The sequence below is a fragment of the Chiloscyllium punctatum genome, chromosome 9 (genome assembly GCF_047496795.1).
Source record: "Chiloscyllium punctatum isolate Juve2018m chromosome 9, sChiPun1.3, whole genome shotgun sequence".
In the NCBI taxonomy this organism is placed as follows: Eukaryota; Metazoa; Chordata; class Chondrichthyes; order Orectolobiformes; family Hemiscylliidae; genus Chiloscyllium; species Chiloscyllium punctatum.
The window spans coordinates 36,710,242-36,724,377 of NC_092747.1; the positions used below are offsets into that span (position 1 = coordinate 36,710,242).

The following is a 14,136-nucleotide window of genomic DNA, read 5'->3' on the forward strand; positions in this document are numbered from 1 at the left end:
TTAAAAGGAAACTGAATAGCTACTTCAAGAGGAAATATTCCCATGTATATGAGAAATGAACAGAGTGTGTGATTAATAGTTCTTTCAAAAGAGCTGGTCCAGGTAAAATGGCTAGAATGGTCTCCTTTTCTGCAGAATGATTCTATAATAAACATGAAAATGCATAACAATTGACTTTACATTAATTTTACATTGTTAATTCCAGAAATGTATAGCTTCAGCAAAGTAAAATACCTGATTTTATATCTTTGAATACAGACACAATGTGACGGAGGAAGTTGGTTAATTCTTCGGCACTTTTTGAATTGTTATTCTTTGGAGTAATATCTTCATGGCACCAAAGAGGTCCAAATGGCCTGTAGAAAATAACATTATTCAGCAACTGAACCTACTTAAAAAAATATAGTTCACATCTTGGAATACTGTGATTTGCATTAAGGACTATGTAATCATTCCATTCATAGATATACTGATGAAAATTACATTTAGAAATTCAAAAACTGTAGCTTTTAGGTTCACCATTCATTGACTTCATTTATAACATAAGGACAACACTGAGATGTACTTTCAGTTATCAGTACTTGTAAAAACTGACCATCTTGACTTTTAAAATGCATAGTCATAGATTTTGACTGTAGGGATACCATAAGGAACAGGCTGATTGGCCCCTTGAGCCTGCTTCACCATTCAATAGGATCATGGCTGATCTGATATTTCTCGCATCTACTTTTCTGCCCTTTCCCAGTAATCTTTTATCCTCCTACTGGTCAAGAATCTATCTCAGCCTTAAATATACTCAAGGACTCTGCCCCCAAAGCGTTCTCTCTCTGGCAAGGAGTTCCAAAAGCTCTCAACCCTCTGAGAGAAGAAATTCCTGCTCATTTCAGTCTTAGATCGTCACCCCTCAATATTGACAGGCTAGTGTCTAAACTTTTATGTAACCAATTTCCTCAAGGAGTTTATTAGCAACATTAAATTTTGATGACTTTGAGAGCAAAGAAATTATTGGTATTTTATCTCTTTTAGCTTTTTGTCCATGTGGTCTGATACCTCTGTAACTAAAACGACAAGAGCAATTCTGCTCCAAGTCATAATCAATTCCCTTAAAATGATGTACAAAAAAAGCAATCCTTGCTACTTTTGGAGTAGTTCTGTTCCTTTAAATACATCCCAGTCTCTTGTAGTGCTGCTCTGAAGGTCGCATTTGTGGGGTTTATGCTGAAAATCGCCAGTAGATCTTAACTCTGAAAAAGGCGCATCTGTCCTTGAAATTCAAATTACTCCTCCCAAGTCATTGTTTCTCATTATTATTCAGATTTAATTATGAAACACTAGATTAAGAAAATAATACAACTTTCACCAAAAAATTATACAATTTCAAACATAGGATTTAAATATCTGTTTTAGTGTGAATATTCTCTTTTGGCTGAGATTCTAAAAAGCAATTTAATCAAGCTGTAGATGGCACTGTTCAATTATTTATATACCTTGATGTAATTGTGGGGCTCTTCTCTAGGCTTTTTAAAAATTAGATTGCAGGAGCCCAGCATCAAATAAATTCTGACATTAATGCTGCTAAATCTGGTTCTTGTAGGCTAGTGACAAACTTGCAGATCCAGTTCTACCTACAGAAACTAGATTCAAACACATAAATTTGGCAATCAATAAGTCAATTTGTAAAGACCAGGGTAACTTGGTTAAAGTAACAGGGGCTATGGAAACAAGCAGGTTAGTAGAGTTAAAGCTATATCAGATCAGCCATGATGTTATGGACTGGTGGAGCTCTTTGGCCTATTCCTATTCCTATGCAAAGAAGGTGTGAGATGATACATTTCAGCAGAAAGAATGTGGTGATACAGTTTAAATAAGGGGCACTACCCTTAAAGGTGGGCAGGAGCAGACCAAGATGTATATCACTAAAGGTGGACAGCATAGTTAATAAAGCATACACTATGGTAGGCTTTATTCATAAAAGCATAGAATATGGAAACAAGGAGGTTAAGCTAATTTTGCATGAGACACTGGTTAGACCTTAGCTGGAGTACTGAATACAGTCTGGACAACACCATTTTGGAAGAAGGTGATTACATTGGATAGAATGCAGAAGAAGTTTTGAGAATGGTTTACCCAAGGGTGAGAAGCTTCAGTTATGAAGACAGATTGGAGAGGTTGGGACTGTTTTCCTTGGACAGAAGACCAAGAGGAGATTTGACAATTCTTCAAAATCATAAAAGAACTGGACACATAGATAGGGTTTTCAATTATTATTTAAATAGACACAATATTCAGGATTTCAGAGAAACAGCAGGAAAATGGCACTTAATCATAATGCTCATTCATAGAGCCAGTGCAGGTATGATGGTCAAATGGCCTCCTTCTATACCACCACAATTCTGAGTTTCTTTGTGACAATTAGTACAACCCAAATATTTTACTGGAACACTTTTCCAACACAAAAGTCCTAATTGCCTTTCTTATACTTTACATTAAATCAAGATGTTTCCCACAGAGAACATAAAATGCATTAAAGATATGGATGGAAAAACTCATTATATTACCTGTTTGCTAAAAACTCAATTAGCTTGTGAGCCTTCTCATCTATTTCAGCTGCAGCTTCAATCTCTTCCATCTCCTGTGAGATTTGAGGAAGGTTCCCACTACTACCTGCAAGGCTGAGACTGGAAGATGTGGAACTTGAGCTTAAACCTGAATCTGGAACTGGAGAGGACTGAAACTCTCTTAAGAAGTCAAAACCACCTGATTTAAGTAAACAAGAACATTACTGTAAAAGTCATAACACAAAACACATGAATTTTGCACTGTAAATCTGAACACACAAACAGTATTCCTATTTATTCAAAGGTTGCAAACTGCCCTTTTAATCCATCTTGAAACCATTATCCAAAAGATAACACATTAAATAATGAAAACAATTTCAACTATTTGCTCTGCTCAATATATTACCAGGAAATGAACTTAATTAACTAGGAGAAAGCAAGGACTGCAAATTCTGGATATCAGAGTTGAAGAGTGTGGTGCTGGAAAAGCACAGCTGGTCAGGCAGCATCCAAGGAAAAGTAGAATCGACAATTCAGGCATAAGTCCTTCACCGGGATTCCTGATGAAGGGTTTATCCCTGAAATGTCGACTCTCCTGCTCCTCAGATGCCGCCTGACTGACTATGCATTTCCATCGCCACACAATTCGACAATGAACTTAATTAAAGCTAAATTTTAAAATATCAAATTTGAAAATATTTGAGGCTTTGCAAACAGCAAACATACTGACATCATAACCCAGACTGCCTCTAGCGTCACATCAGTGTAGCTTATTTTTAACCATCCCCGAAATGGATTAAAATGCTACCTTCTCAAGGGGAAGCTAGGGTCAGTAATAAACATTGGTCTCGCAAACTAAGATCTCTTCACAAGAATAAAAAGCAAAATTAGTATGCATTCCACCCATATCATACCTGTGAAACAGTAGCATTACATACAATCTATACCACAAGGTTTTGTTTTCTTTTTGAGTGTCATCTACTGAATAAAATGTTATTTTTATTACAGAGGTTACTGAAACCAATGATCAGTGGATATATCAAAACTGAAAGTCTGATGACAAATTCTTAGGATTATAGTCACGAGTCTGATCTTTTCTATATGTGATATTAATTCTGCAAATCAAGAATATATTTATTTGGAGAATTACCTCAAGCAATAAACCAATGGAGATTCATTATATTTCAATGTTATCTTTACCTGAACAGAGATATTCTGGTGGGTAAGCTGGTTTTACTGTGAGTGTTTTACTTTCGCTGACTTCTCTGTTAAGCAGAAGAACGGCAGCCACAGATTGGAAATTGTCATTGCATGATAAGGCTATCAAGAGGTGCAAAAGTAATCTTTTGCTGTGTTCAAACACTTCCGGACGATAATGATCAAGACCTTAAAAACAAGATATGAGGAAAATAAATGAAGTACATACTTATCAGAAACAAAAAACAATTGCTGCAAAAGCTCAGCAGGTTTGGCAGTATCTGTGGAGAGAAATAATAGTTAACATTTCAGGTCCAGTGATTCTCCCTCAGAATGTTGAGTACATACGTATTCTTGGTCCTCAGTTATTACATTTATAAACAAGGTTTATAATAGATGTACATTTGAAAAACAATGTAATGCAAATTTGTATTGCCTTTTGAGAATAATGACTGAAAATATGCCCCTATCATTTACTCTCAGACTTGAAAACAATGCCTATAACATGACAGATTTCTTTCAATGGAATAGAAAGTGTAGTTGTCCAAACCAAAATCAGGGTCTTAAATCTAGAGAAAAGGAAATGCGAGAGTATCAGGGTCAAGAAGTGGCGATAGACTGGGTAACCTCATTAAAAAGAATGACAATGGACAAGAATTGGTTAATACTTGAAGAAGAAATGCATGCATTGCAACAATTATACATTCATTACGGGCAAAAGAAGACAACGAAAAAGTGGCCCAACCATGGTTAATCAAAGAAATTAATAACAGTATTAGATCTAAAGAGGAGTCACATAAAGTAGCTCAAGAAAAGTAGAAAGCCTGAGGACTTGGAACAATTTAGAATTCAGCAAAGAAGGACCATCAGATTGTTTAAAAGGGGAAAATTAGGAGTATGAGAGCAAATTTTCAAATCACCTAAAAGGCGACAAGAGTTTCAAATTGTATACAAGCAGAAAAATTTGTGGCTCAACAATTGGTGCGGAAGAAAAAGGTTCAAACTTATGGGACATTGGCACCAGTACTAGGGAAGGAGGGAGGCTTACCAATGGGACAGGCTTCACCTGAATAATGCTGGGACCAGGATCATGGAAAATCATGTAACTAATACTTTAAATTAAATAGTTGGGGGTTGGGAGGGGGGTCAAATTACATGCAAAATTCTGGAAAAAGTTAAATTGGTGGTCTTGATGGGAGTGGAGGAAGGGGAGCCCAGGACAGATAACTGAAGTTTCCAGAACAAGTAATAGGACAGAGAGTACAGAGAGGGTCAGGAATCTAACTTCACGCACAGCAGATAAAGGGCAATTTTGAGAAGGGGGGTGGTCAATGCAGGGCTGAGGGTGCTGTATGTATACGCATGTAGTATAAGAAACAATGAACTTGTAGTGCAGATTGCAACTGGCAGGTATGATTTTGTAGTCATCACAGAGACGTGTTTGCAAGCAAGTATACACAGCCTATTGAAAGGATGGGTAGGTGGGCAGAGAGGGCAGGATTGCCTCAAAGGTAAGAAATGAAATTAAATGAATGTGATGTAGGGTCAGATGGCATAGATTCCAAAGAACCACAAAGGGGGAAAAAAATCTCTGAAGGGAATTATTTACAGGCTTCCTAGCAGTAGAAAGGATGTGGGATGGAAAATAAATCACGAGTTAGAAAAATGTTTGTAAGAAAGGCACTATTATAATAATTATGCAGGAACTTCAAATATGCAGGTTCACTGAGAAAATCAGCTTGGTAGTGGATCCTAAGAAACAGAATTGGTGGAATGTCTAGGAGATATTTTTTTGTGGCAGTTTGTGGTAGAGCCCACTAGTGAACAGGCAATTCTGGATTTGATGATGTGTAGTGAGGCAGACTTAATTTTGGAGCTTAAGATGCAAGAACCCTGAGAAAGCAGTAACCATAATATGATGCTTTCAAACTGTAGGGTGAAAGTGAAAAGCTGAAATCAGATGTAATAGTATTACAATAGAGTAAAGGTAACTACAAAGACCTGAGGGAAGAGCTGGCCAGAGTTGTTTGGAAGGAGAGCCGAGCAAGGATGACAGTGGAGTAGTATTAGCAGTAGTTTCTGGGGGTAATTTGAGAGGTACAGCAGAAATTAATCCCAAGGAAGAAGAAACATATAAAGGAGAGGACAAGGCAGCCTTGACTGACAATGGATAGTCAGAGATAGGATAAAAGCAAAGAACAAGTATAGAAAGCAGGGAAGCCCAGTAGAAAGTCAGTGGATTGGGAAGGCTTTAAAAAAAATCAGCAGAGGATAACTAAAATGTCAACGGGGTGGAGGGGATGAAGGTAAAATATGAGGGTAAGCTAGCTAGCAATATAAAAGACTGAAATAGTTTCTTTTTAGACATGTAAAACATAAGAGATAGGCAAGAGTGGACATTGGACCTCTGGAAAATGAGACTGGAGAAGTAGTAATAGAGAGAAAAGAAATGATGGAAGAACTGAATTAGACATTCCGCATCGCTCTTCGTGGTGGAAGACACCAGTAGCATACCAGAACCAGGGGCAGAGGTGTGTGTACTGACCATCAAGTCTTGGGGAAGCTGAAAGGTCTGAATGCGGATGAATCATCTGCACCAGATGGACTACACCCCAGAGTTCTGAAAAAGATAGCTGAGGAGATTATGGAAGCATTGGTGGTGATCTTTCAGGAACACTGGAATCAGGGAGGGTCTCAGGGGACTGGAAAACAGTAATGTAACACCCATGTTTAAAAAGGGAGTGAGGCAAAAGATGGGAAATTATAAGCTGGTTGGCCTGATCCCAGTCATTGCTAAGACTTTAGAATCCAATATTAAGGATGAGATTGTGGAGAACTTGAAAGTCCATGCTGAAATAGCGCAGAGTCAGCATGGCTTCGTCAAGGGGAAGTCATGCCTGAAAAATGTGTTAGAATTCTTTGAGTAAGTCATGAACAAGTTAGACCAAGGACAGCCAGTGGATGTGATCTATTTGGATTTTGCAGAATACCTTTGACAAGGTGACACCACTGGAAGCTGCAAAGTAAGAGGTCATTATGGTTAGGGGCAAAGGACTGACACAGAAAAAGGATTAGTTGACTGGCAGAAGACAGACAGTGAAGACAAAGGGATCTTTTTCAGGGTCAGTATTGTGTCCACAACAATCAATGTTTTACATTAAGGATGAAGGAACTGAGGGCATTGTTGCGAAGCTTGCACACGATAAGTGGAGCGACAGGTAGTGTCGAGGAGTTGGGGAGACTGCAGAAGGACTTGGGCAAGCTGGGAGAGTGAGCAAATAAGTTACAGATGGAATACAATGTTAGTAGGTCTGTATTCTAGTCTTTGGTATGTGTAGGTCTGTACTCAATAGATTTTAGAAGGATGATGGGGGATCTCATTGAAACTTACAGAACTAAAAGCCCAGACAGAGTGGATGTAAAGAAGGTGTTTCCACTAGTAGGAGAGACTAGGACCCATAACACAGCCTCATAGCGAAGGCATGAACCTTTAGAACTGAGATGAGGAGGAATTTCTTCAGCTGAGGGTGATGAATCTGTGGAACTCACTGCCACAAAAGGCTGCGGAGGCTAAGTCATTGAGTGCATTTAACACAAAGATTGATAGATTCTTAATTAGTAAAGGGATCAAAGGATAGGGGGAAGAAGGCAAGAGAATTGGGGTGAAAAACATCAGCCATGATTGAACGGTGGAAAAGACTCAATCGGCTGTATACCTAATTCTGTTCCTATATCTTATAGCCTTATAGAACAATCGTAGACCCTTTGCAGTCTGAAATGGGAGAAATGATGATGGAGAACAAGGAAATGATAGAGCGATTAAACAACTTGTATTATTCTGTCTTTACAGAAAACAACATAAAGAAGTCCCAAAGTGCAAGGGAGGCCAGGGTCTTTTGGTTAGGATAAATCGAAGGAAATTAGTGTTAATAAAAGAAGTCAAAATTGACAGACAGAAAGCTGATAAATTCCCGGGCTTGTTAAAGTACATCCCCAGTAGTAAAGGAGGTGGTCATGGAAATAGTTAATACGTAAGTTGTCATCGTCGACAATTCTATAGATTCTCATTCGGATAGACTGGAGGGTGGCAAATGTAACTCCACTATTTTAAAAAAGGAGAGAGAAGAGAAAATTGGCAACTTCAGACTAGTTTGCTTAAGAACAGTAGAGTGGGTTATATATTTTTGATTTCTTTTTAGATGGTCCAGGTTCATCACACATCATTAGTGTTTCACCTTGTTGTTTGTGAATCTTTACTGGTCACACTACAGGCAGACCTCTGCATCTATGCCTCTGGAACATCCAGAATGTTGCTGGCTGCTTTCAAGTATGGAGGCAAAGGAGGTCATATCTGTGGTTGCCATTTGCTTCTGGCACCCCTGGTCAGGTTGTATTGCTCAGATACTGGATGTGGGGTTGAGCAGCATTCCCCATAATTTTTCTTTGTCTTGCATGGGCCTCAGAAAAGCAGTTGAAGAATAAAAACTGCAGGTTTACAATGAATGGGCAGAGGAGTGGAACTAGCTGAGCTGCTTTTGCAGAGGGCATGATGGACTGAATGCCGTTCTATGTCTCCAGTACTATATTATATTGACTTCAGTACCTAGTATATTTCTTATTCATTTGTTTGCAGTGTCACCCCAAAACTTACTTTAACCTGCAATGGCAGTTCACTTGGACCAAGCTGAAACATGAAGCAACCAAGCTGACAAAGTCTGCTAAGAGCTTGTAATTTTCTCTCGCTGCATGGTTTCTGGAAGCAGATACCAAGCATCAGCATGACAATTGACATTTGCACAGTGAGGGAACGTGGGTAGGTGATGAGACCAACTGTCAGAGAGTCTATAACTGACCACTTGATTGGAATCTACATTTTGGAGACCATAGCTCCACAAGATGCACTGCAGAAATGCATCAAGTTTCCTTTAACAACAACTTCCAAAACCACAACTTCTACCAGGCCAAGAGCAGCAGCTACATGGGAACACCACAACCGCAAGTTCGCTCAAAGCCACTCATCATTGTTACTTGGAAGTATATAGCCATTCCTTCAGTGTCACTAGGTCAAAATCAGGAGCTCTCTCCAGAATAACATAGTGGGTGCATCTACGCCAAGTGGACAGCTGGGGTTGAAAAAGCCACCTCACCACCACCTTCTCAAGGGGAGCTAGGGATGGGCAATAAGTCCTCGCACAGCCAACGATGCCCACATCCCATGAGCGAATAAAAAGTAATGTGGTGTATTTGGATTTTCAGAAAGCATTTGACAAAGTCCCACCTAAGAGAATTTTGTGCAAAATCAAAGCACTGGGATTGATTGTAATATACTGGCATGGATTGAGAATTGGTTTGCAGACAGGAAACAGAGAATAGGAACAAATTGATATTTTTTTGAGTGGAAGGCTGTGAAAAGTGGATTGCTACAGGGACCAATGCTTGGGCCCCAGCCATTCACAATACACATAATCAATTTTGAGGAAATCAAGTGTAGGATTTTCAAACCTAGATGGGTATGAGTGATGAGGATATAAAGAGGCTTCAAGGACATTTTGACAAGTTGAGTGAGTGGGCAAGTTTGTAGTAGATGCAGTATAACATGGATAAATGTGAAATTGGAGAAAGTGAGAACTGCAGATGCTAGAGATCAGAGTTGAGAGTGTGATGCTGGAAAGGCACAGCAGATCAGGCAGCATAAGTACAGCAGGAAAATCTATGTTTCCGGCATAAGCCCTGATGAAGGGCTTATACCCAAAATGTCAATTCTCCTGCTCCTTGGATGCTCGCTGACCTAAATATGAAGTTGTCCACTTCAGCAGAAAAACAGAATGGCAGAGTATTATTTAAATGGTAATAGTCTGGGAAAGGTTGATGTACAAAGGAACATGAGTTTACACCATTGAACACAAATATGCAGGTGCAGCATGCAGTTAGAAAGCCAAAAAGTTTGTTGGTCTTCACTGCAAGAGAGCTTGAGGGCAGGAACAAGCAAATCTCACTGCAGCTATACAGGGCTTTGCTAAGACCACACCTGGAGTGTTTTGTGCAATTCAGCAGCTCTTTACCCAATAAAAGATATACTTGTCATAGAATGAGTGCAGCAAAGGTTCACTGATTGATTTCTTGGTTTTTCATAGGAGGAGAGATTTGAACAACTGGGCCTGTATTAACTGGAGTTTAGAAGAATGAGAGAGATCTCAATGAAATGTTGACAATTCTAACAGGGCTGGTCAGATTGGATATAGGGTTAATGCTTCCCTTGGCTAGTGAGACCAGAATAGAGGTCATGGTCTCAAAACTATAATATTGCTCTTCACAAACCTTGCATTACTCTTCACTCAGAAGATGGTGAATTGGTGGAATTGTCTATCACAGAACACTACAGAGGCAAAGTCACTGAATATACTGAAGAAAACTGATTTCTATAAGCTAAGAGGCTTATTGAGGCTTATGGAGAGAAAACACTAATGATGTTGAGATAGAGGATCAGTCATGACCGAATTGCAGAAAGGTTTTGATGCACTGAATGGCAGGAAGGTTCTGAAATCTACCAATCATGGAGCATGTTAAGATTTAGGCTTATTGGGCTTAGAGGAAACACTAGGTAAAAACAAGGACTGCAGATGCTGGAAACCAGAGTCTAGATTAGAGTGGTGCTAGAAAAGCACAGCAGGTCAGGCAGTATCTGAGGAGCAAGAAAATCGACGTTTTGGGCAAAAGCCCTTCATCAGGAATATAGGACTGAAACGTTGATTTTCCTGCTCCTTGAATGCTGCCTGACCTGCTGTGCTTTTCCAGCACCACTCTAATCTAGACTTAGAGGAAACACTCCTGATCATCCTGGTCCACAAAGTGCTATAAAAGAATTTAGCTCATGGGTCGGATCTTTCTCACTTCTTTGTACCTGCCAGGATTACTTAGTCACAGTTAATCTGCATGGGATGAAACAAAATCCCTGTTCAAATTAAAGCAGTTAGCTTTTTAAGAAGATTTTACTCACTGAGCTGTTTCTGACAAGCCTACTTATCAACTGTGTCCATTAAAATGGTCAGCAAGCAAACTGGGTATTGGTGTAATATTTAACAGTTTCTTTTATCCCCAATGCCCCCAAACCACCTGTCCTTAAAGACAAAATGCAACATCCTCACACTTTCTGCAAGAACTTCCTTACAGATTGTATGACTTAAACTTGGTTTAAAATACAACTTTTATATCTAATATTATCATCGAATTATCTAAGCTTTTCTCCTGAGGTATCTGTCACAATGCTGGTTTGGTACAAGGTTACTTTGCCCCTGAGTTTTTGTTTTCCAGAAAGGGGGTAACTGGCTAGGCTCCATCGTGTCTGAAGTTCGAATGGTTCATTGGGGCCTTGTTGTTTACCCTAATAGATAGTGAAAACTGGTGTAGTCAAGGGGTGTGGCCAGCTCTCTGGCTGTGCAGTTCAATTCAGTTTGGGAGCGATTTGAGTCAGAGTCAGAGGAGAAATTGGAAGCTTCTCTCTCTCCTTCTGCCCTCTCTAACTTCAAGCCTGTAAGCTCTAGTTCATTTCATTTCTTTACTATTTGTGCAAAGGGATAGGTGTATTGGGACAGTTGCAAGTATTTTTGGAACAGCATCATTAGGTCAGATTTGGATAGGAAAAGTTATCCAGTATTCTGTTCTTTGTGTTTCATTCCATAATTTTAAAGTAAATTTTGTTTGTGTAAAACTTGGCAGTTGACCCAGCTAATTTACTTTGGAAATATCTACTATACACCGAGCTAAGCAAAAGCAAAGTTACGGTCTGGGCTACCTGCTTAAAAATGTTTTGAGGGGTGTGGCCTAGTCTATAACAGTGTGCTTACTTTTTTTGTCATCAGCAACAGAATGCAGTTTATTTGTGTGTTACACATGAATGAAACCTACCCATATAGAAATAGTGAACATAGCTGAGCATTCCAATAAAACCAAGAGGAAAATTGAATCAGTTCTCATTTGGTAAATTCAGAAGTGCTGTTATGGTTGATGCAATCTTAGTCATGTGTAGTGTGAATTCTATATAATAATTGTGATACATTATATAATAAAATTATTTTCACTGCAATCTCAAAATAGGTGAATACTTTCATTAAAATATCATACAGGCTTGTAGCACCTAATTTGTTACCGTTACTGTATGATCAATCCTGAATTTTACTAACTGGAAAATATGCATCTTCTGTACCTTCTATAAACTCACATGAATACTTGCACAATTTTAAATTAAAATTAAAAACAGTTAGCCTTACCCAAAAAGAGTGCATGAATTAACAGCGGCAGATGCAGAGCCCAGTCTTCTCTAACACTGTGATCAACCACCATCTCTGTCATGAAGATGACAGCTATATTACACCTGTTGCCACAGAAATACAAAATGTAAGTACTGTATAGTAGCAAGTTCAGCTGAGGGAATGCACTATTTTGTTTATTTCCTCGCTGGGAATGCAGTTACTGATGATATGGTACAAAACACTGGTTTTTACAAATGTAAAACATCATGACTGGCATTTTGGTTGTTAGATGGGAAGGTAAGTTATACTAGAAGGTAAGGTTGATAGCTGGACCAAGACAGGAGAATCCAAGATGGAGGACGAGAAAAATGTATGGCTGTAATGGCTGCTCCTTTTTTGATGTATTTTAGGTGTTGGAGGTGATTTCTTTGAATTGCAGGAGTAGCAATTACTGTTTTATATGCTGTTGCATTGTTTTGGAACTTTGGAGAAAAAAAAAGTCAAAACAACATCACTGTTAAAAGGGAGAGGAGCAGACAAAGGCAGCACATGGTCTGTGCAGGAGAGAGAGGGAGAAAGAAACTCACACTGCTAACTGACACAGCAGTGAACCTACACAGTTACTGTCTTTGCTGTTGAATTCATGTATCACTGGACATTGGAGTGCATCTGGGAAAATGAACAAAAAGTGAAATTCACAACTGATCTTGGAGGAACCTTTTTGGGAGAGGTCACAGCATAGAGAAGAAATGAATAGTTTTTTTAATAAATATTTTTATTTTGAAAAAATGTTTTAGGTTTTTTACAAAATTATAAGACTTGTACAAAATAGTATGACCACTGTACAATATAATAGCAACAACAAAACAAAAAAAACATACTTACCTATTCCACAAACTACCAAAACACAATAAGAATTTTAAAAATTCTCTAAAAACTACAGTTCAATAAATAACCAATATGAAAGAAGAAAAAAAAATAAACAGACAAAACAAAATTATACCAAGTTATAACAAGGGAGCTTAAGTTACATTTACTACACTCAGCGCACTCTCATCACAGCTCCCTAACACTGGGAGCAATAGTGAGTAGACCTGTACTTAAGCGGGATTCTTTCTCACATGGGCCCCCAGACTGTCAGGCACAGTTCTCACGGCTAGACAAAGGCCCTGGATGTAGCCGATGTGTCTACATCGATATAATACAAAAAGGGCCGCCATGTTCAGTAAAACAATTCCATTTTCTAGTGCATCATACTTGTAAAGAAGTCCAAGGGGAGGTGTTCCATAACTATCCTATGCCAGCTCGAGAGTCCTGGGGGATTCTCCGTTACCCAGCTCATTAAAATGTTCTTCCTCGCACAGAAAGAGAGAATAGTAAACATGTACATCCAGGGAGGGAAGATTTGGAAAACCAAAAGGAAGGACACCAGATTCAACCCAATCTCAGTTCCCAAAACTTATGCCAAAGCACTTGCTACATCATCCCAATACCTGCGGATCATGTGGCATGTCCATGAACAATGGGTAAGAGTACCAACCTCCGTTTTACACTTGGGACACATTGGGGACGCTCCTGTCTTAAACTTCGCAAGCCATTCTGGTGTCAGGTGGGCCTTATGGAGTCCCTTCAAATGAATAGCCTGAGACTTATTACAAATAGAGATCTTCATAACATTTTCCAAAATGTCCTCACACATCTCTGAGGAGACTTCCACCCCTAACTCCTGAGTGCAGGTTTTATACAGTCGTTCCATGACCTTCGACACGTTCCTAACTAGTAAGTGACAGAGAGTGCTAAGCAAGGGGGCGCCTGCTGACTCTCCTCTCCATGTCTGATTTGTCAGAATTAACTATCAATGTAGTCTTTTTTTTGTACAAAGTCTCTAACTAGGTAATATCGAAAGCGTTCCTTCCCAGGTAGGCCGAACTTCTGACCTATCTATTCGAAGGACGTTGTGACCTCCCCATCGAATAGGTCTCCCAAACAGGAGATTCCTCTGGACTCCCGAAGCTTAAAGCCAGAGTCCATTAAACCTGACTGAAATCCAACATTCCCACTATAGGGCTGAAAGGGGAGGTTTTTTGTAAATTGCCCTCACCCTGCCACATCATCCTCCAAGCTTTCACTGT

At 39.2% G+C, this 14,136-nt stretch overlaps 1 protein-coding gene across 6 annotated transcripts in view; it reads right to left on the minus strand.

Moving 5' to 3' along the window:
• LOC140481292 (protein furry homolog) overlaps positions 1–14,136 on the minus strand; it is a 412,478-nt gene that overhangs the window by 90,678 nt on the left and 307,664 nt on the right. For all 6 annotated transcript variants that reach the window (XM_072577249.1, XM_072577246.1, XM_072577244.1 and 3 more), the window contains exons 38-41: positions 12,023–12,126; positions 3,759–3,944; positions 2,559–2,757; positions 235–356 (exon numbers count right to left, since the gene is read on the minus strand). In XM_072577249.1, the coding sequence (XP_072433350.1) occupies positions 235–356; positions 2,559–2,757; positions 3,759–3,944; positions 12,023–12,126 (611 nt within the window). The remainder of the gene's footprint in view (positions 1–234; positions 357–2,558; positions 2,758–3,758; positions 3,945–12,022; positions 12,127–14,136) is intronic.